The following is a 23,554-nucleotide window of genomic DNA, read 5'->3' on the forward strand; positions in this document are numbered from 1 at the left end:
AATCAATGAACAACTAAGGTGTCGCAATGAAAAACTAATGATTGATGCTTCTCATCTCTCTGTTCCTGTCTGTCTGTCCCTGTCTATCCCTTTCTCTGTCTCTGAAAAAAAAAAAAAAGGGAAAAAGAAACTTTTCCAGGTAAACATTTAGAGATAGATTTTACTAAATTAAAGCCACCAGCACAGGGATATAAGTACCTATTAGTTTTTGTTGACACCTTTTCAGGATAGGTAGAAGATTTTCCTGCTAGAAATAAGACCGCAGTAACAGTTGTTAAGAAATTGCTGTATGAGATTATTCCCAGATTTGGCTTGCCCATTAATATTAGGTCTAATAATGGACCTGCATTTATGTCCAAGATCTCACAGCTAGTAGTAAAGGCACTCAAAATTAATTAGAAATTACATTGTACTTATAGGCCTCAGAGTTCAGAACAGGTTGGAAAAAATAAACCAAACTCTGAAAGACGTCCTGACCAAATTCATTCTGAAAACTGGTGAAAACTGGACTTACTCTCCCTAGTTCTACTAAAAGCTAAATGCACCCCCTACTAGGCAGGATTCACCACGTATAAAATTGTATTAGGCAGGGTAACACCCCTTCTCCCTAAGTCCCTTGGAGAACCCCTCGGAGATGGTGCAAACAGATCCCACCAACCCCTATAAGTAGACCCTAAGTAGGACAACATACCGTGCTCCAGCCACAAACCAGAAGCTGGCTGGTCTATGTACTATAGAAACCTAAGGAACCTCATGCCCTGGGACTCCTTATAATTGAACTTTAAGGACAGAGGGAAAAGCTAGGATTGGGGGAAGGCTCAAGCAAGTTATCTTAAAGTTTAATATATATATTGCTACAAGTCATGGGGGGGGGGGTGTAAGTCCTTTCACCAGAAGCTACAAGGTAAATAAAAAATAGATACAGTGGTACCTCGAGATACAAACTTAATTCGTTCTGTAACCGAGCTCCTAAGTCAGTCAACTCGTATATGAAACTGCTGATACTGGACCTGTGCACCAACTAGCGGCAGCTTTCTGAATCACGACTCGTATCTCAGAATTTCACTCAGATCTCGAACAAAAATACTGACCGAGTCGCAGCTTGTATCTTAAAAAATTTGTATGTTGGTCTGTTTGTATCTCAAGGTACCACTGTATCCTCATAGCTACCCCTATATAGTAACCTGCAAATGTTAGGTGTCCGATAAGCTACTTAGGAAAAGGACACCTCCAAAAAGAAGTATATTTTAAAGGAGAATTGCTTGTTACTAGCTTAGTTGTCACTAGAAGTTAAGGTTTTTAAGAAAAATGAAGAGTTCTGACAATTAGAAAGGAACTGTATAGTTTTAATAATAAAAGGTATAAAAGATAGAAATACTTATAAAGAAAAAATAATTTGTTATAAAAGCTAGTTGTTTCTGAATAAATAAGGAAACTTATAAAAGTTAAGAATTTATATAAGTTACAGAATGTTTGTACTGGTTGTAGGAACTTTGTACAAAGAAAAAACAAAACAGGTTTAAGGAACAGAATAAGCCTCTATTGTATATCCTAGTATATATTATGCCTCAAGTTTACTAATATAGAGAAAAATAGTCTTACAAAATAAAAAGGAACTAGACTTGCTGTTTCTAAAACAGGGAGGGCTTTGCATAGCCCTCAAGGGAGCCTGCTGCTTCTATGCCAACAACTCAGGAGTAATTCAAGAAAACTCATCACTAGATTAGAAAAACTTAAGACAAAAGTTAGAGAAAAATTCAATTAATCGTTCTCCAAAGTACTTACACTCTCCTCCCTATAGAGGAAAATGAGTCAAAGATTTGACACATAGTATAAAAACCAGTGGGGAATGTGACAAGATGCCAAGAAACTGTACAGCTGTTAGCATAAGCAAATGCCATTTTATATGCTTTCTGTATTCACCATTCTGCAATTTCTTGTACTTTTGTCAGTGCAGACTTACAAACTGAGCTAGACCGCAAGTCGAACTGTCAGCAACAGTCAGGAAACTCTGCAAAAGGGACTGTTTGATGAACTAACCGCAATTTCTGCTTCTGTGTAATGGCCTTTACACTTGCTAAAATTTCCCTCACTGAATCCTGTGGCTTTTACCTTTATAAACCCTGAACACTGAGCCCTTGGGGCTGCATGATTTGAGCCTGTGAGCTCCATGCAACCAGTCGGCTTAATAAACTCCTCAAATTCTTCTGTAATTCTGGTGTCTCCTTGGAACTTACTTGGTCACTTTACAACAAACTTGGACTTGCCTGACAAAATCAAAAGGCTCTTGGGCTGTGAAATTACCCACAGAAGTATTTTAAATCTCTCACCCAAAAACCTTCTAAAGATTCTTCATTCTCTAGCTTCCATGAGAAGCCAGCACTCTCCTTGTTTTCTGGCAACCTTTCTAGACATTTCTCCATTTCCTCATGGATTCTACTTTCTCTACCCAACTCACTAAACCCTGCTGTTAACCAGGGTTTTGTCCTGTTTTCATTCTGCGCACTCTCCAGGAAAACCTTACCCACTCTCTTGATTTATCTACCACAGATATGCCAAAACCATCCAAAGCTATCTCCAGATTGGCTGTTTCCTTCGTATCCAAGGAAATGATAGACCCAGCTAACCTATAAGCACCATAAATCCAACGCATCCAAAAGCAAATGCATCATCTGCCAAACCCCTTGCAGACATGCATTTCCTCCTACAACTCCTACCTCAGTTAACAGCACCTACATCCAGTCATGCAGATCAGAAACCCTCTCCCACACCCAACCTCATTCAACCAGTACAGCCAACTCCACCTCCCTTAAATGTTCGCTGTTATTGAGGGGAGATTGTTTATTTTTATTTGTTTACTGCTTATTACAGTGAAAACTAAGAAAATTTCAGGTTCAGAAAATGTCTTATTTTGGTGTCAGCTGACAGTGACGCTCTACCTGAAGTAGACAAATAGTTCAGTCCAGACTAAGAAACTAGAGTTGTAATTTGTCAGTGCACAACTATGAAATTATGCCAGTAGCAACCTGCAGCTTCATCTCATCTCTTTAGCCACTTGTTTAAGTAAACGTCTCTGAACACTGCCAAAGAAACTTTCATTCTTTATTAAAGTCTCTTAAGCATTACTTATATTATTGTTCAAGTTTAAGAAAGGGCAAATCATCCCTGGCCAGTTGGCTCCATGAATAGAGCAGAGGCCCGGTGTATGGACATCCTGGGTTCGAGTTTCAGTTAGGGCACACAGAGAAGCTACCATCTGCTTCTCTCTCCCCTCCCTTTTCTCTCCCTCTTCTCCTAAAACAGTGGCTCAATTGGTTTGTGCACCAGCCCTGGGTGCTAAGGGTAGCTCAGGTAGTCTTAGTTAGCATCAGTCTCAGGTGCTAAAAACAGCTTGGCTGATTTGAGTGGCCAAGAAAGCAACTGGATGGATCCTAGTCTGGGTGCATGCAGGATTCTATCTCCACTCCTCTCACTTAAAAAAAAAAAGACAAGGCAAATCTTAGGATGTTTTTATCGAGTTCTCATCTTCATATAAGTCTAAGAAGAAAGCATCCACTAATTCACCTCTACCTCTCCTTTCTCTAACATGCTTAATTTTCTAAAACGGAATACGTACTGTAAAGCATTTCTGGTATAGTAAAACCAAAGCCAATGCTTCTCAACAACTTTAGTTAAAATAGCTATAATTTCCCAATCAAGGCAGATCACATAAATGGTAGCTACACAGTACAGTAATGTGCCTGCTGTCTTTGACTATTTTAACTATTACACAGAAGTATATGCTTATCACCCCTAGTCTTCCTTCAGCCGCAAATAACATTCAGAATTTACTCTTCATATAGAAGAGTTCTTAAGGCTGAATTATGAAAGACAAAAAAAAATGTATTGCTTTACAATAAGCCAGCAACAAATACAAATGAATAATTATAAACATGAATGACAATTCTAAATTCTCAGGTGGAGTTTTAAGATGGAAATGTGCTTTCACTTAAAATGCTTTTGTTAAAACTGAAATCCACAACTTCTGCCAAGAGCTTTAATATTCTGAAGCAAAGTCAATTTACTTAAAAAGAGGCAAAGAAACCTTTTATCAAATTAACTGCCTACATCTGATCATGTAATTAAAAGCCTATTATACCCAATCCAGACAGTGCCATTACCTCACAATGTAGATAATCATCCTAAGCACTTTAAAGATCCCAACACCCTTTTTCTTTCTACAAACTCTTCTGCATTGGAAGAAGCTATCGGAAGTTTCCTCGGCTGTGGCCAGGTAGCTCAGTTGGTTAGAGCAGCATCCTGAAACACCAAGGTTGTAGGTTTGATCCCTGGTCAGGGAACATATAAGAAGTAACCAATAAATGCACAACTGAATGGAACAACAAAGGAATACTACTCTCTCTCTCTCTCTCTCTCTCTCTCTCTCTCTCCCTTCCTCTTTCTAAAAGCAATCAATAAAGAATAATAAAAATAAAGAAGTTTTCTAAAATCCAACAACACAGCAATTTATGCCTCATTTCTACTTCTTTCCTCATGATGGAAAATTTGGTCAGTCCTTACTCAACCTGATGAAAGCTCTGATTTCCATGCCAAACATCCCACTGTACAAAGTCCAAACTGAAATAAGACATGAAAGGGCAATACATCTAAAAACTTCAGATTATTCTAGAAACACTCGCACCTTCCCCTCAGTGAGCTCTAAAACTTGTGGATTGTCACCATTTTAATAACTTCAATGCAACAGTAAAAATGACACAGCAAGCATTCTTAGTACTCCCTGAAAATGGGGAAGGAGAGGAGGGTGGCAACAAGATAAGTCACATACATGACTTGCCCCAAACTGTAAATCTAACACCTGACTGTTGGAAGAGTCATTAATAACCTGAAATTGCTTACTCTAAAAAACAGTACCAAGTCACTGACATTCTTTTAATTCAAGGTAGGTTTTGACTTTCTTCCAGACAAAGCAGAGCATTTTTCTCTCAGAACACACCATTCAGGGTATTGCTAATTAACCTGGCTGGGTGGCTTTAGACTCCCACACCAGCCTCGCTAGCTGCTAGGAAAAGGGTTTCGTATCTTAGAAATAGACCAGGTGAAGTGTTAAAGATGCGTGTGAAAATGATTTTTAATTGCTTGAAATAACACAACATTAAAGAAGTATAAGGAAACCGAGGTGTTTAAAACAATAAGCCCTACCCCACCTGGTAAATAAGAGCCAAATGATATGATGTTATTCAATCTCTTCAAGTAAAAACATCCCAAAATAATCTGTTGAACTTGACTTTGCAGTTTTATTCCATATTTTGATGGCAGTGAGAATGAACCATGGAGCTATAACTCCCTTGCAAAAAATTCCAACATCTCAGTTTTACTCACTAGTCTTAAAATAAGGGAGGAAAATATAAAACAAGTTGGCAACCGTCCTTTTTAACTATGTTCCCATACAATATCCAGGCTATACCTGTGCATGGATTGCTAATGTGGATACAGAAAATATCAAGGATCACTTCTGAAAAATCACAAGACAATAAATTTCTCAATCAGTACATCCACAGCATCAGGGTAAGCAATAAATGAACTTTACCAAGAGATGGACATTTGTACTTCTTGACAAAACTGCATTACTGCACAGAGAAAATTCACTGAAACAACAAAGAAAAACCTATCCTTGTAAAGACTATTCTTTTATCCCCAAAGACGTATTTCAATTCTGATATAACCACACAACTGGCTAAGAAAAGGAAGCGTGGTGCTTAGCAATGGGGCACGGGAACTCCGGAAGCAGCACAATGCTCACCCTCCCTGGCAGCCACTGAGGCCAGCAGGGCCAGGCACGGGCAAAGTCTCCTATTTCTCCACACAGGCTGCTGCCGTCTCCTTATTGAAGCCCCGGATGGAGAGATCATAGACCACCTCCTCCACTTTCTTCACATCGTACTTCAAGCCGTCATAGCGCTTCCTCAGGGAGTCGTTCTTCAGGTTGAGAAGGCGGAAACCGGAGTCCAGCTCGTTGATGAAGGTGGAGATGTGGAGGGGCCGGGCATAGTCTCCAGCGGTCACACTGTTGACAGACAGCCTTGACTGCACAGAAAAGAGAAACAGGGATGCAACACGACATGGACCCCTCAGGATATCCTCCAAACCAACTACAGGGCCCTCAGGCCACAGATTTTCCCACATCACCTTGATAATTACAATTTTGAAAAATGCTTAATATTACTATTAACTAACTTAATAACAAGAAATCATTACCCTTTTGTTGAAGTTTCTAGTCTATAATTTATTTTTCATAAATATTAGTAAGCCCACAGTGAGCCCCTTTATAACACTTTTCTTTCATCTTTATAATTGTTTTTTGTGGGAGACTGCAAGCTGGCAAAGCCCTTGCAGTTTAAGGCTTAGCCAAAGACTAAGTTCTCCCCCCACACCTCCATATTAGCTATGAAGCTGAGTATTTGTACTTGTCCCATCCCCCCACCTCACTTGCTTACTTAAGTTGCTAGAGGCAATTTACATGATCCTCTCACCCTTTGTTCTGAAGTTGGTTGATTTCAGTTATGCAAGGTGGAGGGTGCTCTGCACTTGGGAGAATTCTTGGGTTGCTTTGGAGATGTGTGACTTTGTATCAGAGACTTCCATATTTGCATATGGCTCTGCACTATATAATAAAGCAGACCAGGGGCTTTGCTAAGCTCTTGCAAGCTATCTTGGCGTTGCAAAGAGACCTCCAGATCCCATCCATTTTCTAAGTAATAAATTATGGGACAATTAGGGTCAAAAGTAAGGGATCTTTGTCTTTTTGTACAAATGTTTTTATTTGAGGAGGAGCTGTTGTCTGAGGAGTAACAGAGTGAGCTAAAAAGGGAGGGATGTAAATATAAGGTCTACCGGAAAGTTCTGTCCATTTCTATCACAAGTTTCCACATGTAAGCACATGTTTATTAGGCGCATGTGTGCCTCTCTATTCTTATCACTTAATGTATACATACTGACGTAGCAAATTAAAAGTTGATTCACGTTAGTCTTATGTGTGAAGCGATAGTGTACCCATGGCTACTGATAAAGTTCATTTACACCACTCTAATTTTTACGAATTTCAACAAGGAAGAAATGCTACAGAACCATGTCTGTCGCATCCACCATATTCCCCGGACTTAGCACCCTCCGACTATCACTTGTTTTTGTCCTTACAAAATTTTTTGAAGGGCAAAAAATTCAAAAATGCAGAAGATATCAAACAAGCACTTGTTCAATTTTTCGCATCAAAAGATAAAACATTTTTCAAAAATGGGACAACAAATTGCCCTCACGCTGGCAAGAAATCATTAATAATAATGGCAATTATATTATTTAATAAGGTTTGACGGTAAGAAAAATTTGTATTTTGTTTTATTCCAAAAACAGACAGAACTTTCCGGTAGACCTTATATAAGACCTTGGAGTCTGAGGATGACTCAGGAGATAATGAGGTTGTCACAGCTATGGCTGCCTTAACCTTTGTGCCTCCACCCTCTGCTCCTCCTTACCCTTATCGGGTTGCTCCCAGAGTCTCTAGCTCAGACCCTTCGAGATCCCCACTCCAATAAGCTTTATTTAGATCAGGCTCCAGATATAAGGGATTATATCAGAATATGCGCTGATATTGGGCCTTCATACATGCAAGGCCTGGCTATTGCCACAGCACTTCCGGTGGAGGCCTCCAGGACAATACTTCAATAAATGGCAGAACAAACGAAAGAAGGGAGGTCAGGGAAGTACTTCTACCACTGGAACTTATTTCCAATGCAGGAGTTTAAGGCATTTTGCTAGCAATTGCCTTACTCTCTCTGGATATAAGTCCCAGGCTCCCCCTGAGAGGCAGCCAGCTCCTAAAGCTCCTGACCTCTGCCCACACTGCAGAGTGGGAAACACTGAGCGAGTGAATGTAAATCTAAGTATACTGCCAAAGGCAGGTGATTCAGGGAAATGGACAACGGGGCCCTCCCCCGCCGGTCAAACAACAGGGACAATGTTGGTGTTTCCTCAGCAAATTGATTCCAGCAGGCCAAACATCACCCAATTATCCTGAGTAATAATGGCAGGGCAATTGCTCCTGGTTCTCCCTGGCTGCTTAGTCTGCACTCAGCTAAAAGTGAGGTAGGGGAGGAGTCTTAGCATGGTCAACCTGAACCACCAGTTACAGCAACTACAGAATGTGAGAATGGATAGGAGACTCAGGTGTTAGGAAAGTTACAGCTTTTCCTGTTATTGTCTGATTTTCTTTAATGTTTTAGCTACAATCCTCTAAACGATCATTTTCTTTCTTTCCTATTCCTTGCCTGGAATTTAGGCAGGGGACCCCTTGCCACGAACCAGCGCAGCTAGTAATTAATTCCAGGTCCTGAGTGGGAACGGAAAATAGGCTTAAATAAAGGATGGGGTCAGGGGGGCTCTGCAATTGCTGCTGGCAAGAAGAGAGTGTGCTCCACACCCGTTTCTTGCTTTATTTATAGGGCAAAGTGAGGCATTAGCAAGTCAATGAGATCTCTGATCATGTTTCCAAGGCAATCCAAGAATTTTACCAAGTGCAGGATACCCCCACCATACATATCATATTAACTTTACATAAAACAAAAGGATAGAAGAAACTTTCCTCCAGTCTTTCCCGGGAACATGGGGGGGTAGTGTAAACAATCCAGCACCACAGCTTAACAGCCTTTTGCAACCTAATCAGGCAAGTGAGGTGGGGGGATGGGCAAACTATCAGCTTATAGCCAGTTCCCTGCACCTCTGTCCCCCAAAAATCTAAACTGCAAAAACCCTGTTGGCTTTTCGGTCCCCAACAATCCCCAGTGGATCTGACTACAAAATTTCCCACGTAGCTGCCGAGAGAGGACATTTTCGTCAGAGACTTTGTTTAGTTCCATCCTCCGGTACCTCTGTCAGAAAATGCCCTGACGCCAGGCGAGCATCTTTCTAATCTGGTTGTGCTCTGAAATCCCAGGTTTCTCTCTGGTTTGTCTGGTCTGTCGGATTCTAGTTTCTGTTTAGTCTGTCTAATGTCCAAAATGTGACTATTTTAAGGCCTGAATTAAGTTCTTGGATGCAAAAATTTGAAATGCTGGCTCTTACATTGAAAAAATAAAAGTTTCATGCCTACACTTTTGCTTTAAAATTGGAACTTGTACGGAGTACTCATTTAAATTTAAATAGAATTTGGATCCTAAAGACTTGCTAATTTAGTTTGTGTTTTGTGAAGTATGCTCTGTGTTTGTCTTCAGAGTTGGGAGCCAAATAGCAACTCAGGTATTAGGATTAATCAGATTTATGTGTTATACTTGTGCTTCTGTACTGTAATTATCTTGTTTATGTGTAAAAATGTATTCAGGTCTGTGAAACAAAGGTATTGAGCAAAATTACACAGGACCCTGATAAGTCATTTCAAGAATTTGTCTCAGATGCTTCAGGCAGTTGGAAGAATAGTATAAAAATGTTAATTCTGCTTGTCAGGCCACATCCTGAAAAAGGGTCCCCGAGGAAATCGGGAATCTGGCTCCTTTGATGCCCTGAAATGGACTTAACAATACAAGGGCATAAATTCAGCAGACTCTTAGATACAGGAGCTGATGTAGCTATTATTGCTGAGCAATACTGGCTTTTTTCCTGGCTCACTCATGAAGCAGTCACAGAGCTGTGAAGCTTAAGACAAGGTAAATTTCCCTAACAAAGCTCTAAGTTGTTTTTTTACAATGGGAAGATAAAGAAGATCATACTGGACTTTTTTAGCCTTATGTGCTCTCTAGGTTGCCTGTTAATCAATGGGATAAAAAAATGTTTTGAAAGATATGGGAGTGTTACTTGTAAAAGCATTTACTACATTTTGTCAGACTTGGAACTGACCTGAGGACAGGTATTCCTTACAATCCTCAAGGCCAGGCATTGTAGAGCATGCCCATCAAATGCTTAAAGGTCAATTAGAAAAAATAAAAAAGGGGGAGTTATACCCCCGAACTCCTGCAAATCTTCTTTATCACTCTCTTTATACTTTAAAAAATTTTTGAACACTGATATACAGGGCCATTCAGCAGCCGAGAGACTCTGGAATCCAACAAGGAAAGCCTTCCCTGAAGTACAATGGAGGGACCCACTCACGGGAAAGAGGCAAGGGCCAGACCCTATTCTCGTGTGGGGCCAAGGATATGTATGTTTCTCCTACGTCTGCTAGAAAGCTCCTCGGTGGGTTCCTGAATGTTTAGTAAAACACTGTAAGTCAGGAGAGACTCACCTATAAGAGCAATATATAAGACTTATTTTACTTTAAAAAATTTTTCAAACATTTCCTCCTCAGTACTTGCTACAGCTAAGAGGCATTTATATCAGCCATGCAACAGCCTAAGCCTCTCATATTGTACCAGGATATATTAACCGGCCCTAAGTGGCAAAATTCAATCAAATTACTAACTTGGGGGAGAGGGTATATTCCAATTTTTTCGTCAACAGATCCTCTCTGAATGCCAGCAAGGAACAAGGAAGGTGAAGCCTCATCATAGATTGACATCAGCCCCTAGAAAGCAACCTAGTTCCACAGATCCAGAATGCCCATTAAGCTTAAGGCAAGGGCTTAATGCACTGGAAGCAGCGGTCATGGGACTTGGAAACCAGTTACTGAGAGTGAAAATGTGACAACAGTTCCAGTGCTATGCGGATTTTTCCTGACAGTGACTCCTGCTCCTTGTAACAGTTCTCAATGGGACTGAAGTGGGGTGCGGTTGGCTTGCATCAACAGGGAATGTGGAAGGGTGATGGTGTCAGCATGGACTTGGTGAAATTGCATCAACATATTAAGGACATTCAAAACAGCATAGACTCTATTATAGATCCTGCCGTATTGGTTAAGAATTTGCTTGATAATCTGAAAGGCTTTAATCCCTTCAATGTGTTAAGACAGACATTTTGGTATGTTAGCACTGGCTACATCAATTTTGTTTATGTATTTTTCCAGTCTTCCTCCAAATTGGAATCTGGGAAATCAGATGAGTACAAATCTCAGCACACAAACTAAAATTAAAAAATAAAAAAGTGGGATATGTGGGAGACTGCAAGCTGGCAAAGCCCTTGAAGTTTTAAGGCTTAGCCAAAGGTTAAGCTCTTTTCCCCACACCTCCATATTAGCTACTCATCCCATCCCCCCACCCCACTTGCTTAAACTGCTAGAGGCAATTTATATGTTCTTCCTCTCACCCTTTGGTTGGTTTTGTTATGCAGGGTGGAGGGGTTTCTGCACTTGGGAGAATTCTTGGGTGGCCTTGGAGATGTGTGACTTTGTATCCCAGACTTCCTTATTTGCATATGGCTCTGCACTATATAATAAAGCAGACCAGGGGCTTTGCTTTGCTCTTGCAAGCTATCTTGGTGTTGCAAAGAGACCTCCTAATCCCATCCTTTTTTCTAAGTTTATTTCTTCATTCCACATCATTCTCACTCAGGACCTGGACAATTGCTTGTTGCCACACTGGTCCATAGCAATTTTTATAATTTCTCAGGAAAGAGACTAAGGGAATAAAAACAAGAATGATTCATATTATGTGGGAAAACTGTTCTCCAGAACAATTATATGAATTAACACAATTACCAAGAATATGCTTTGCCACAACTATGAAACAAAGAGATATTATCATCTTTTAAAAACTCAAACATTAGAAAATATGCATAGCTCCCTCATCACTAGTACTGACATTTCTCTGATGACTAGCAAACATCACACACACTGTGCAGTCACTGACCATATGGTGACCAACAAGTGGCTTATAAATGAGTAAGATGCCCTAAATTTTTGTACCCATTTAAAAAAATGACAATAAAGTTGGGAGTGCAAAAAAGCAAATGGCTCTAGGAACAGACAGCTTCACTAGCGAATTCTACCAACAAAGAAAATTTAATACCTACCCATCTCCAACTTTTCCAAAAATCTGAAGAGGAAAAAAGGAACGCTTTCTACCTCATTTTACATAGTCAGCATTATTCTAAAATCCAAACCAGGCAGGGACAACACACACAAAAAAGATTACACGCCAATCTCTGATGAGCATAACTGCAAAAGTCCTCAACAAAACACTAGCAAATCAAATATAACAATACATTAAAGGACTGTATACCACAATCAAATGGAATTCATTGCAGAGATACAAGGATGGTTCAACATTTGCAAATCAACTGACACAGTACACGTTAACAAAGTGAAGGCTAAAAATCATATGATAAGCTCAATAGCTGCAAAAAGAAGCATTTGGCAAGATACAACATCCATCCATGATAAAAAAAAGAAAAACTTTCAATAAAATGGGTATAGAATAAAAAACACCTCAACATGATAAAGGCCATATATGACAAACCAATAGATAGCTAACTTCATACTCAACAGTGAAAAACTGAAAGGTTCCCTCTAAAATCAGGAACATGACAAGGACAACCACTCTTGCCACTTTTACTCAACACAGTACTAGAAGTCCTAGCCAGAGAAGTTATGTAAGAAATAAATAAATAAAAGGCATCCAAATTGGAAATAAATAAGTAAAACTGTCATTATTTGCAGATAACATGATTTTACATATAGAAAACCCTAATGATTCCACAAAATAAAACTACTGGAAATAATAAATTCAGTAAAGTTGCACGACACAAAATCAATATATAAAAAATACAAAATATGCAGTGTGTCCATAAAGTCATGGTGCACTTTTGACCGGTCACAGGAAAGCAACAAAAGACGATAGAAAGGTGAAATCTGCACCAAATAAAAGGAAAACTCTCCCAGTTTCATACCTATTCAGTGCAGTTTGATGTGGGCTCACACACAGATTTTTTAGGGCTCCTTAAGTAGCTATCCCATACAGCCTCTACAGACTCGTCACTGACTGATGGCCTACCAGAACGGGGTTTCTCCACCAAACTGCCGGTTTCCTTCAACTGCTTATCCCACCAAGGAATGTTATTCCTCTGTGGTGCCACGTCATTATAAACGCGCCGATATTCACGTTGCACTTTGGTCATGGATTCAAATTTAGCGAGCCACAGAACATACTGAACTTTCCTCTGTACCGTCCACATCTCGACTGGCATGGCCGTGGGCTGCTCCGCTGTATACACGGTGTTACGTCATCATCTGCGCATGCGCACATGCTGCCACATCATCCTACAGAAACTGGGAGGGTTTTCCTTTTATTTGATGCAGATTTCACATTTCTGTCATCTTTTGTTGCTTTCCTGTGACTGGTCAAAAGTGCACCATGACTTTACGGACACATTGTACTATATACAAAATACAGAAATCTGTTGCATTTCTATATACTAACAATGAACTATTAGAAAGAAACCAATCCCATTTATAATCACATCAGAAAGAACACAATATCTAGAAATTAAAAAAGAAAAGGAAATACCTGTATACTAAATAGTACAAGACATTCTTTCTTGAAAGAAATTAAAAACACAAAGAAGCCGGACCGGTGGTGGAGCACTGGACAGAAAATCAATCTGAAACACTGAGGTCCCAGGTTCAAAACCCCAAGGTCACCAGTTTCAGCACGGGCTCATCCAGCTTGAGTGCAGGGTCGCTGGCTTGAAAGTAGGATCATAGACAGGATCCGATGGCCACTGACTTGAGCCCAAGGTCACTGGTTTGGCTGGAGCCTCCCAGTCAAGGCACATATATGAGAAGCAATCAGTGAACAACTATAGTTCCACAACTATGAGTTGATACTTCTCATCTCTTTCCCTTCCTATATGTCTGTCTACTTCTCTCTTTCTCATAAAAACAAAACAACACAAAAAGAAATGAAAAACATTCTGTGTCCATGAATGAAAGAATTAACATTGTTAAAATGTCCATATTACCTAAAACAACCTACAGGTTCAATGCAATCGCTACGAAATCCCAATGGCATTTTTCACAGAACTAAAACAAAAAATCCTCAGATTTATACAGAACCATAAAAAGGACTCCAAATAGACATCCCGAGCTAAAAAGAACACAGCCAGAGGTATCACAAGTACCCAATTTCAAACTAGGCTACAAAGCTAGTGATCAAAACAATATGGTAATAGCAGAAAAATAGACACACCAACCAATGGAACAGAACTGAGATACCAGAAATAAACCCATACCTATATGGACAACTAATTTACAACAAAGGAGCTAAGAATATATAGGGAGAAAGTCTTTTCAATAAATTGTGTTGGGAAAACTAAACAGCCCTATTAAAAAAAAAAAAAGGAATTAGACCACTACTGAACACTATACATAAAAATTAACTAAAAAATGCATTAAACATTTGAATGTAAGACCTGAAACAATAAAATACATAGATAATAACATAGGCACTAAACTTCTGGTCATCAGTCTTAGTGGTGTTTTTGTGATTTTGACTCCAAAAGCAAGAGAAACAAAAACCAAAAATAGACAAATGGGACTATATCAAACTAAAAAGCTTTTGCATGATAAAGGAAACCATCAACAAAACAGAAAAAGGCAACCAACCAAATCGGAGAATATATTTGCAAATGGTATATCCAATAAGAGGTGAATGTTCAAAATATATAAAGAACTCATACAACTCAACAACAAAAAAACATAATTAAAAATGGGATCTGAATAGCCATTTTTCCAAGGAAGACACACAGATGGCCAACAGACACTTGAAAAATGATCACTACTCACGAGAGAAATGTAAATCCAAATCACAACGAGATATCACTTCATACCTGTCAGAATGGCTATTATCAAAAAGATAAGAGAAGATGGTGATGATGTGGAAGAAAGGGAATCCCTGTACACTATTGATGAGAATGTAAACATGGTACAGCTACCATGGAAAACAGTATGAGATTCCTCAAAAATATGGCCTACCTATTCTGGTATTTACCCAAAGAATATAAACACATTAATTTGAAAAGACATATGCACCCTTACATTCACCAAAGCATTATTTATAACAGCCAAAATATGGAAAAAACCTTAAGTGTCCATCAATGTATAAAAGAAGAAAGAAGTTGTATACACACACACAAATGGAATACTACTTGGCCAAAAGAAAAAGTGAATCTTGCCATTTTAGACAACATGGATGGACCTTGAGGGTAGGCAAGTAAAGTAAGATGAAGCAAGATAAGTACCGTATGTTCTCATTTGTAAGTGGAATCTAAAAAAACAAACAAGCAAAACAAAACAGAAATAAACTCGTAAAGATAAGGGACTAGTGTTTACCAGAGGAGGGTGGGGAAGAACAACATGGGTAAAAGGGATCAAATACATGGTGACAGATGGAAACTAGACTTTTGGGGCTAAGCAGGCAATAGAGGATATGGATATCAAGTTATAATGTTGTACACCTGAAATTTATATGTAATTAATAATGTTACCTCAGTTATAAAAAATACAACAAAAAAAAAGCAAATGGCAAATTAGTAAGCGTATTACCAGTTCACTAGCAAGAATGAGAACTCCTGAGAGATAATCTTCTACATCCAGATGAAATCCTTTCTCTCGATCTGGCTCAACTAAAAAAATATCAAAGTCAAGATAAGATCATGATGTGAATGCAATTTAAGCCTTAGCTTTTTAAAATGTGTGCAAGTGCACAAGTGCTAGCATACACACACACATCATTTCTCTCCAAGTAAACAGATAAAAGATGAATCACTTAAAACAATCTTTTCGATTAATTTATTTTTCATTTATAGTTGACATACAATATTAACCTTGGCCATTAGACCTCACTGTGAATTTTTCTAGTTCTTAAGCAAAATTCTATTTTCCCTTCCATCCTTCTCTAAGAAATACCACAAAGAATGGTATCTAGTTATGTCAGTAAATACCTGTTTTTAGAAGATGCAGGGATAAGCCATGGAAGCAACCACTGCCTTCAGATAATTCACAAGCGCACACAAATGCACCATGCGCACACAGACAGAAGTGAGGAGCCCCAAGCCGATGTGGAAAAATGTTAACAAGTACGGAGTCTAAGTGGGGTGTAAACAGGTGTTCACTGTAATATTATTCCAACTTTTCTATTGCCTTGAAATTTTTAAAAACTAAATTTCACAAACAAAACACCCAAGTATAAAGAGCATAACACTACATACTTTTTTAGCTTCTGTGTTTCTACCTAGTTCTCATGTGTTATAATAAATAGAGTATAAACAGCCCCTCCCACCAAAAATTAACCCACCACCATGCCTGACTGCCGACTGACACTAACAAAGACACTTACTGCCAAGAATTTCTGTAACTGCTTCTCGAGTCACTAGTGTTTCTGATTCCAAGTACACAACAAAAGCCGCCAAGAAGACCAAGCGCTGCAACACGAACCTCCAGTGCTCGTGGAATCTGTAGGAAACAAGCACACGGAGGCTGAGGGACAAGGGGCTTGAAGAAGACAGTTTAGTACAGTCAAGTTCAAACATTTCAGAATTGGAATCCTTTTTCATCAGATAAGATTTCACGTGAAACCCCAGCATAAAAAACATGTGAAAGCAATATGATATCTAAATATATTTGATAGATGTAGTATAAAATTTGCAAGTTCAAATTTATAACAATTACTTAATAAACATTAAATAAAAAACATGGTCCAATTTTATGAATACAAAAATTACAACTGAAGATTATGGCTGACAAGTTCAATCAATAAGAAAAATGACACTGCTCTGAGAAAAATAAATATTGGCAACTCAAGACTGATGAGAGCCACAACTGTACATTAGCCTCCCCACCTAACTCATCCCTTCATCGTGAATGTCAGGTATCGAGAAAATCCTGCCCTGGCAGTAGCTCAGATGGATAGAGCATTGTCCCAACACTTCAACCCCCTGGTCAGAGCACATACAGAGTCAACCAATGAATGCCTAAATAAGTGGAACAACAAACTGATTTCTCTCTCCTCCTTCCTCTCTAAAATCAATTTTTAAAGTTTTTTTAACTTTAAAGAAAAAAGAAAATCCTGCCTGACCAGGTGGGGGCGCAGTGGATAGAGCATCGGACTGGGATGCGGGGGACCCAGGTTCGAGACCCCGAGGTCGCCAGCTTGAGCGTGAGCTCATCTGGTTTGAGCAAAAAGTTCACCAGCTTGGAGCAAGGTCGCTGGCTTGAACAAGGGGTTACTCGGTCTGCTGTAGCCCCACGGTCAAGGCACATATGAGAAAGCAATCAATGAACAATTAAGATGTCACAATGAAAAACTGATGACTGATGCTTCTCATCTCTCTCCATTCCTGTCTGTCTGTCCCTATCTATCCCTCTCTCTGACTCTTTGTCTCTTTAAATAAATAAATATATAAATAAGTAAAAAAAAAAATCTTAATTCACACATATAAGAAATAACTACCACTTGCAATCACTAAATAGATAATCTCAAAAATTCTAAGATACTACAGTTAAACTGAGCTGGAGGCCTGAAAAAGAAATGGGAAATTTTACAACCCCAGGATATTTATGCTATGCCTCCTGATTTTCAAATGTGGCAACAAATTAAGAAAAAAATTGAAAACAATGAGGGCCAAACAAAATCTTCTGAGAGCCAAATCAGCCACAGGGCAGGCTCTGTGTAATCTCCAAATGACATGTTCTCTAAAGCCCCTTACAAGTCCATCATCCCACCTCTCTGTGCTTCAGTCACTCCTTTAGCAGGGTTGGCAACTTTCTCTGTGAAGGGCCAGAAGGTAAATATTTTAGGCTTTGCAGGTCACTTCACACTGTTACCTACCTATTCCTAGCTGGCTTTTTTCTTTTTAACAACCGTTTAAAATATAAAAGCAATTCTTAACCTCCAGAGGCAGCAGGCCACAGGTAGTTTGTCAATCCCCCTCATAAACAATCTTGTGATGTTGTGCTATCCACTTCCCATATACATGTTGTATTGGTTGTCCATAGATACGTCTTAAATAAATATCTTTTTTAGTAAGAAAACATAAGTAGAAAGTTTAAGTCCTTAATTACCGTATTTCATCAACATTCAGATGCAATTTTTCCATTTAATATCTGTGTAATCAGGATTCACTTTGCATCTAAATGTTTCACAATTATGATTTGCAACAATTTTTCTCCCATAAAAGTACATAAAATAATGTGTACCTTAAAACTGATGATGGTGAGCCCTGGCCGGTTGGCTCAGTGGTAGAGCGTCGGCCTGGCATGTGGGGCACCCGGGTTCGATTCCCGGCCAGGGCACATAGGAGAAGCGCCCATTTGCTTCTCCACCCCCACCCCCTCCTTCCTCTCTGTCTCTCTCTTCCCCTCCCGCAGCCAAGGCTCCATTGGAGCAAAGATGGCCAGGGCACTGGGGATGGCTCCTTGGCCTCTGCCCCAGGCGCTAGAGTGGCTCTGGTCGTGGCAAAGCCATGCCCCGGAGGGGCAGAGCATCGCCCCCTGGTGGGCAGAGCTTCGCCCCTGGTGGGCGTGCCGGGTGGATCCTGGTCGGGTGCATGCGGGAGTCTGTCTGACTGTCTTTCCCCGTTTCCAGCTTCAGAAAAGTAAAAAAAAACCAAAAAACTGATGATGGTGTAAATTCAATGCTATATAGCATAAAATATTAGATAAACACATTACTTAGCAGTAAATTCAAGGTCTGAGGTAAAAACTCCATACATATACCTAATCCCATAACCTTAGCTATTAGCAGATACAGTTCATCCAATTTCACAAGTACCTTAAATATACTAAAAAGATATTCTCCGTCTTGATCTCATACAACAAATATTTTCTTTTCAATTGCTTTTTCTTAGCAAGAATTATACATGCTCTTTAAGAAAATTTTGAAAATAAAAGGGAAAAAAGAAAATCACTAATTTTGTAACCATTAAAATACCACCTTTAACAGTTTCTTTTTCTTTTTGTTGCTTCTTCTACGTAGACTTTTTTACCTAGTTCTCAACAATCGTTTAGTACATATAATCTTCCCACCTTTTTAAAAAATTTAATATTGTAAAATAATGGTACTTTTCTTACAAACCTGTAATACTGCTCAGCAGGGAACTTGGTCTTCAAAGACATTAGATGTGTTTTTACAGTACCAAAATGTTCTCGAGCTTTCAAACACCTCTTTGGAACTGATCACAAAAAAATAAAAATAAATTCAAAAAAACATAATCAAACATAATAATGAAAGACTTACCAAATTTCAAATACAGTTCTTGCTCTAGTAATCTATTCAATCTACCTGAAAATAAATCAACTTTTTCAAAAAGCTCATGACTACCTGTAGGGTATGCGTATCTGCTTTTCAACATGGCTTTCAAAATTTCACTTCTAGCTTCCCTACTGATTAACCAATACTGAAAAATAAACAATCAAAAACTTGCTGAAAGGGAATGTTAGGAAATACATCAGTAAGCTATCATAAATAACCTCAGCCGCAGGGGACTGTGCACCAGATGCATTCCTAGACAGTCTTCAAAAGATACCTAAAGTTGAACTGCGTCTAGCTATCATGTTTGATCAAAAAGAAGTTTTATCAATTATTCTCAATCAGGCTGACCAACTACGTATCACTGAGAAAACTGACTTGCCTCTGACACCTGTAAACAAGTACATCCTTCTCTATCTGAAATGGTATTTCAGCCCTTTTAGCTGTGCTGGGTACATCTTACAATGAAAGATCCATGTCTAAATTTATCATAATCTCCATTCAAGGGGCCAACTGTAAACACATTCAGAAGAGTTTACACTGCCCATTTCATATCTACAAACGTGTATTAAACCACACTCAGAGACTGAAAGGTCAGGGGTTTTTTTAAGTGCCAAATAAAAGTTGCTAGATGCACAAGTAAGCTATGATACTACTACCATTATCACTGGTAGAACTCGATCACAATAGAAAACATTCTATATTCAACCTGGAAACGCTGAGGTTGCCAGTTCAAAACCCTGGGCTTGCCTGGTCAAAGCACATATGGGAGTTGATGCTTTCTGCTCCTCCCCCCTTCTCTCTCTCTCTCTTTCTCTCCTCTCTATAATGAATAAATAAAATCTTTTTTAAAAAAAGAAAGAAAACATTCTATATTACGTGCAAGTGGAAAAATCAACAAAAACACAGAATTCTGTAAACCTGTAACAGCAATCAACTCACCTATACTTCTCCAATTTTCATTCATCATAAAGCATAAAGGACATTTTTCATAATAAAATGACACAGAGTTGAAATGTCTTTTGGAATGTAATTAATTCTTTAAATGAGATTGATAAACTGGATTAAAACCTTCAAAATCAAAACAAGACACTTACTGTCCTGAAACCCAGCACCCTGATGGACCCCTTGCAGTAGAGTTAAAATCTCCCGAGCTGTTTGTTCTAAACTCTGTACTACTTTTCGGATTTCCTAGGAAAAATTAAAAGTCAAAATATCAGATAACTTCAACATAATTATTACCATAGCCTCAAAGCAAATATTCTACATAACACATTTCATTTATGACACCTTCACATACATTCAAAACACTAACAATCTTTAAAAGGACTGAACTAGTACAGAAAATACCCAGGTTTGAATCCTAAGTTTTCTACTTACTTCCTCTATGAGACCTTCAGGAAGCCATTAAAAAGCCTTAGGTTTCTCATATAACCTCCAAGGGATAACAGCCCCTTACCCACTCCTACAATACCACAGGAACACTATAAAAGTGGAGATGAGGTATCTGAATGCCATTTGTAAAGAGAACAATGAAATGCAATAAAAGAGATGGGTATTTTTCATTCAGTCATTTTACCAGCTTATTCACAGAGCACATTTATGTGCTAGGTACAGTGTAAATGCTAGGGAACCAAGCAAGTACAGTCCCCAACTTTCTAGCAGTTTAGAGTATACGATGAGGAAGACAGTACGTTTAAAAAATAAGAAACACGCCTATTTCTCAAAATGTTAATACATTAGTAGAAAACATGACAAGCAAAAGATCATTTGGAATCTAACATCAAGAAAGTGAGTACGAGATAACTAGGAAAAGAGTGGAGAAAAGTAAATTTCAGGAACAAAGAATACGTGCCAAAATTCTGAGGCAAGCAATTATCTGGGGGACTGGAGGAATGAAAGGGGGGGAAGTGAACAATACAAAACTGAAGACGGCGTAAAATGAGACTGGAGACAGAAACACACACACACACACACCTACAGGCCACACAGGGTTAGATTTTTGTCCGACGTGGAATGAGAACCCTGGGAGATTTAAAGAGCAGAGCCAGGCGTGCTGTGAAGACACTGACAACACCTAAAACGCACGCTAAGTCCCGAGAGCTACCTGAGCCTCTGACGTCAACACGTACTGAAAAGGAGGAAAGCTGACGTTCAGAGGAGACAGGTGACGCCAAGAAGACGAAAGTAGACTCGGGAGCGGAGGAAGGCCTCGCCCAAAGCTGAAACGCTAGGGGAAGCAGCCCCCCTGGGGGGCTTCCCGGCCGCTGGAGCCTGAGCGACGGAGCAGACCTGGGTGCAGTGGCCCCCTCCGAGGCGTGGAAAGGAGAGGGGAGACAGAGACGAGGGGCTCACCTCCCGGATGTCCTGCTCTGCAGCCAGAAAGCCCTGCAGCTCCACGAAGATCTCGCTAACAGACATGACTACTGCTGTAGACTACCAGCCCGGGAGGGAGGGCGGCCAGCTCAGTGTGTTCCACAGGCCACCACGGCTGCCGCTGCTCCACTGGGCCCTAGGCTACCGCCGTCGCTGGGGTCCTCCAAGGCCTTCGGCGCGCAGGAAACCCTTAGGCTGTCCGCAGCGATGCCTGAGGAACTGCTCACCGCCTCAAAGCGGAGGAGCGCACTCAGAGGACCAGCCGGGGGAGTGGGCGGGCTTTCGTCCCAGGATCTTCCAACAAGCTGGGGGGGAACCAGCCCGGGAAGGGGCCCTCAGGGCAGCTGAAAACCGAGGGAAGGGAGGGTGTGGCTCGGAGGTGACGTTCATTTAAGAGGTATTTAGCATTTGAGTGGCTGGGTATGATGTAGCACAGGGGTCAGGAACCTTTATGGCTGAGAGAGCCTTGAACGCCACATATTTTAAAATATAATTCCGTGAGAGCCATACAATGACCTGTGTACTGTACGCATTATCCAATAAAAATTTGGAGTTGTCCCGGAGGACAGCTGTGATTGGCTCCAGCCACCCATAACCATGAGGAGCGGTAGGAAATGAATGGATTGTAATACATGAGAATGTTTTATATTTTTAATGTTATTATTTCTTTTATTAACGATTTGTCTGTGAGCCAAATGCAGCCATCAGAAGAGCCAAATCTGGCTTGCGAGCCATAGGTTCCCGACCCTTGAGATAGCACTAAAGACACGGGAACTTAGAGCTTGCAGTTGTCTTTGTCTAGGAACGAGAAAGACAACAATGAGCTAGTATTTATATATATGTATAGAGGAACAAAATGTGTGTGGGACCAAGTAAGAGCAATAATTTTATCCCTGTGCTCATTTAACGCCCCCTCCCTATGTATTACTTACTTTTTAATTATATGACCTCATTAATGTTGTCATGGTCATTGGCACCAATTCAATGCCAACAGGAAACCTTAACTTGGTGTGTGGTGAAGAAGGAAACTTTATTCAACTGCAAAAAAAAAAAAGCCAATCATGATCCTCAATAGCTGTGAGGGGGTGCTGGCTCCTCCCTGCACTGAGGAAAGCACAGCTGGGGAAACACAATCTTCATGGATAGGGAGATTGCTTTTCCAAAGCCATAGAGGAGCTGCCATATAGACAGAAGTTTCCCACCCTTGGTTCCTGATTAGTTTGTCCTCATGCAAATAAGGGCTCCAAAATCTTTTATATATATATATATATATATATATATATATATATATATATATATATATATATTTAGAAGTAGACATACCTTTTTTTTGTAAATTAATTTTAATGGGATGAAATTGATAAATCAGGGTACATATGTTCAGAGAAAACATCTCCAGGTTATTTTGACATTTGATTATGCTGCAGTCCCATCACTCAAAGTCCAATTGTCTTCCATCACCTTCTATCTGGTTTTCTTAGTTCCCCTCCCCTCTGCCAACCCCCTCCCTCTCCTCCCTCCACCCCGTAACCACCACACTCTTGTCCATATCTCTGAGTCTTATTTTTATGTCCCACCTATGTATGGGATCATATAGTTCTTAGTTTTTTCTGATTTACTTATTTCGCTCAGTATAATGTTATCAAGGTCCATCCATGTTGTTGCAGATCAGTGGTCCCCAACCTCTTTTGGGCCATGGACTGGTTCAATGTCAGAAAATATTTTCACGGACTGATCTTTAGGGTGGGATGGATAAATGTATCACGTGACCGAGACAAGCGTCAAGAGTGAGTCTTAGATGGATGTAACAGAGGGAATCTGGTCATTTTTTAAAAATAAAACATCATTCAGACTTAAATATAAATAAAACAGAAATAATGTAAGTTATTTATTTGTTCTCTGTGGACTGGTACCAAATGGCCCATGGACCAGTACAGGTCCATGGCCCGGGGGTTGGGGACCACTGTTGTAAACGATCTGATGTCATCATTTCTTACGGCTGAGTAGTACTCTATAGT

General features: G+C 39.7%; 1 protein-coding gene across 1 annotated transcript; it reads right to left on the reverse strand.

The window, feature by feature from the left end:
• Positions 1-3,088: 3,088 nt before the first annotated feature.
• Positions 3,089-21,745, reverse strand: TSN (translin). The gene is made up of 6 exons (XM_066345563.1): positions 21,516-21,745; positions 20,258-20,351; positions 18,987-19,083; positions 16,251-16,366; positions 15,458-15,537; positions 3,089-6,084 (listed from the first exon to the last, which is right to left on the reverse strand). Exons 1-6 carry the CDS (start codon positions 21,579-21,581, stop codon positions 5,851-5,853), a joined length of 687 nt encoding a protein of 228 aa, XP_066201660.1. The 5' UTR covers positions 21,582-21,745; the 3' UTR covers positions 3,089-5,850.
• Between the last annotated feature and the right edge of the window lie 1,809 nt (positions 21,746-23,554).

This window comes from Saccopteryx leptura, chromosome 7 (genome assembly GCF_036850995.1).
Source record: "Saccopteryx leptura isolate mSacLep1 chromosome 7, mSacLep1_pri_phased_curated, whole genome shotgun sequence".
NCBI classification, from domain to species: Eukaryota; Metazoa; Chordata; class Mammalia; order Chiroptera; family Emballonuridae; genus Saccopteryx; species Saccopteryx leptura.